General features: G+C 38.3%; 1 protein-coding gene across 1 annotated transcript in view; it reads left to right on the top strand.

The window, feature by feature from the left end:
• LOC106878765 (retinal guanylyl cyclase 1) overlaps positions 1 to 3,747 on the top strand; it is a 37,637-nt gene that overhangs the window by 24,035 nt on the left and 9,855 nt on the right. Inside the window, exon 3 of the mRNA XM_014928090.2 lies at positions 540 to 3,117. Within this exon, the coding sequence (XP_014783576.1) occupies positions 540 to 3,117 (2,578 nt within the window). The remainder of the gene's footprint in view (positions 1 to 539; positions 3,118 to 3,747) is intronic.

The raw sequence follows: 3,747 nt of genomic DNA, 5'->3' as shown, positions 1-3,747 counted from the left end.
GTGTGTGTGTGTGTGTGGCTGTGTGTGTTTGTGTTTGCGTGTCTATGTTTGTCCCCCCAACATCACTTGACAACCGATGCGGTTCGGCAAAAGAGACCGATAGAATAAGTATTAGGCTTACAAAGAATAAGTCCTGGGTTCGATTTGTTCGACTAAAGGCGATGCTCCAGCATAGCCGCAGTCAAATGACTGAAAACGAATAAGAGAATATTAAATATGTCAAATGCTTTGCTAAGGCGGCAAGCTGGTAGAATCGTTAGCACGCTGGAAAAAAACGCTGAGTGACATTTCGTCTGTCTTCTTGTTCAGAGTTCAAATTCCGCCAAGGTCAAATTTGCGTTTCATTCTTTCGGGGGCTGATAAAATAAGTACCAGTTAAACGCTGAGGTCACTGTAACTGACTTATTCTTTCCCCGAAATTGCTGGCTTTGTGCCGAAATTTGAAACAATATTTGAACTGTTTTGTTTGATGTAGATTTGTGTGTTACAGAGTAATGGTAATGTTTGTTTAACGTATTTTATTACATTTATTATTGCAGGGCAATTTCCATTGCATACAATCTACCGGAAGTGAAATCATACGGTTTCCTATTGAATCTGTCCAGAGAACAACTTGTTGGTATTTATAATGGAACATTTACTCATTGGAACGACACCACATTCCTACAAACCAACCCCGGTGTAATATTGCCAGGTGCCGAAATAATCGTCCTTGCTCGTCAAAGTAAATCAGGAACTACCAATATGTTCACAACAGCTCTGAGTGCCTTTGATGAAAACTGGAAACAACAATATGGCGCCTTTTCTGCCGGAACTGTAGACGGCGGTAACACACCAGTGAAATGGAATCCACGAGCTGTGAAATATTACGGGAAGAAAAATTCCGGAATGGCAGGAATAATAGCGTCTTTCGAATATTCAATTGGGTATGTCGTCGTCAACGAAGCGAAAAAATTCGACCTTTCACTTGCAAGAATAGAAAATAAGGCCGGCCATTTTATTTCCCCCGATGATGAAGCTTCTATACAAAAGGCTTTAGACACGTATTTTCGGAGTTCAGAGGAGCATTCGTTCACAGAAACACTTGTTGATATTCCAGCTGAAGGAATCTATCCAATTCTAGGGTTTACATATATGGTTATTCGTCTGAAATACACTGAAAGATGTGAAGTTGCTAAAGAGCTTCTTCGTTTCATCCAATGGTTTACAACTGATGACTATGCCAGAACAATTTGTACCAGAGAAAATATGGTACCAATAACGAATGAACTGAAAGCGAAAATTAAAAGAGAAATATTATTGCACATGGAATGCAATGGAGCCTCGTTGTGGAATATGGTGGCAGAAGATAAAAAGAGAGAGAATTACGTTGAAGAAAAATGGAAGACGCCTGTGGCGATTCTTATTCCTTTATTCTGCCTGATATTGTTAGCTTTATTCGGTTACATTATTTACCAAAAGCTGAAGCTCAGAAAAATGATCAACAATAATGAATGGAATATTGCTATCGAGAACATTTTGTTTTATTTCGAAGACAGAGGTTACACGAAGAAGTCAAAGATGACGTTTTTTAAATCTATAAGATCGTTCAAATCAATCAATGATATTCCCGACGGTGAAATGATTCTGTCCCAGATTTTACAATGGCCTGGTCGATGGAAAGGACAGCAAATTGGAATCAGACTTCTAAATGTGCCAGATTTTGCTCATATAGATCAGAAAACAAAACGGGAATTGATATGGATGCGAGAACATATTTTACATTCGAACGTTCTTCGGTTTTATGGCTTAACTGAAATCGATTATAACGACAGGTTTGCCGTTAATGAATATTGTTCGAAAGGAGTTCTTACCGAAATTCTTCAAGATGGAAAATACAATCTAACCACAGATTTTAAGTTTTCTTTATCTATCGATATTGTGAGTGGCATGAGTTACTTGCATGCAATGGGTTTAATTCACGGAAACCTACACTCGTCTTGTTGTCTGATAGACAGCAGATGGACGGTGAAAATAGCTGATTGGGAATACTGTCGTTTGTATTCTATCATCAATCCGCTGAAAAATCCGCTGGCATGGAAAAGACAAATTAATGGCATTCCAGAAGACAAAGATTTTATAGTCAGCGACTTCTGGGTGGCACCAGAAATATTAGCCTCAAATTTTTTGAAATTTCCAACAACTACGAGCGATGTGTATAGTTTCGCTATTATTCTTCAAGAGATATTTAGCCGAGATGAGCCATACATTGAATTGGCTGATAGTATGAGCATAGATGAAATCTTCAATGCGATTATTTTTAATAATCTTCGTCCTGAAACGAACGAAGATACACCCGTACAAGTCCGCCAGATTATGGAGATAGCTTGGTCTTCAATGGCCAATAGTCGGCCGACTTTCGACCAAATACTTAAAATGCTTAAACATGCAAATCCATTTCGTAAAAGCGTCTTAGACAGCATGATGGAAGCTATGGAAGAGTATACTGAACATTTAGAAACGCGAATCGAAGAAAGAACAAACGAGTTGAATTTAGCTAAAGAAAGAATGGAGCAACAGCTCAGTCGCTATATGCCAAAGTTCATCTTACCAAATCTCATATCGGATCAACCGTTTGTGGTGAACAATCATCTCGATAACTGTTTTCTGGGAGTAGAACTGCATGAGTTTAAACAATTCCTTGCTAAAAGACAAATGGATGACGTAGCTGCTGTTTTAAAGAGAATTCATTTTCTAATTGAAGATAAGACTTCTAAGAGAAATGTCTGTCAAATAGCATCGGAAACCTGCACGTGGATTTACCTAACTGGAATAGAAAATGAAAGCGACAAAACTACACGCGTTGTTACAATAGCTCACTTAGCATTAGACTGGTTAGGGATTTTTCAAAACAGTGACCCTCACCTACAAAACTTGGAGATCCGTGTTGCGATCCATATAGGCAATCTACACATTGGTATAGCAGAGTCTCCGAAAGCTGTTTATGTCTTCGGAACTGGTCTACTTGAAATGAAAGACTTGTTAAATTCGAGTAAACCTTCCAAAATTCGGATTTCTAAACAAGTTCAAGACATTCTTGCCGCAGATAAAACTTTCCTTATTGATGAAGATGCAACCGTAAGTTCAGCTATATATTCATATATGCATACACATATATACATATTTACATACATATATACATACACACACACACACACACACATACACACACACACACACACACACACACACACACACACACACACACACACACACACACACACACACACACACACACACACACACACACACACACACATCAAGCGTTCAATCAAGCAGCCTAAATGTTGGTATGAGTATTGGCACTGCAAACACATTGTGGGCCACAGTTTTATTGAATACAGAAAGCTCTGAGGTGCAAATATGTATGTATGTATGTATGTATGTATGTATGTATGTTTAAACTTGGTTGAGGTGTCTTGGCTCCTTAGTTTCCAATAGTTTTCTTGTCTACTCTCCTGCACACTGATATTGCGTGATTGTCTTTCATGAGAGTTGTACTTGTTTGGTGTCTCTAGTTCATGGAGGTTTCGTTGCAAATACATGTGTGTATATATATATATATATATATATATATATACACACACACACACACACACACACACACACATTCACACTACGCAAGCGCGCTTACACGCACTCAGACACATTTATCTCTTTGTCTGCGCATGTGCATATAGAAAGCGTATATGTTTTAGATTTTCTTTT

Source organism: Octopus bimaculoides, chromosome 4 (genome assembly GCF_001194135.2).
Source record: "Octopus bimaculoides isolate UCB-OBI-ISO-001 chromosome 4, ASM119413v2, whole genome shotgun sequence".
NCBI lineage: Eukaryota > Metazoa > Mollusca > Cephalopoda > Octopoda > Octopodidae > Octopus > Octopus bimaculoides.
This window is presented reverse-complemented; position numbering and strand designations above follow the sequence as displayed.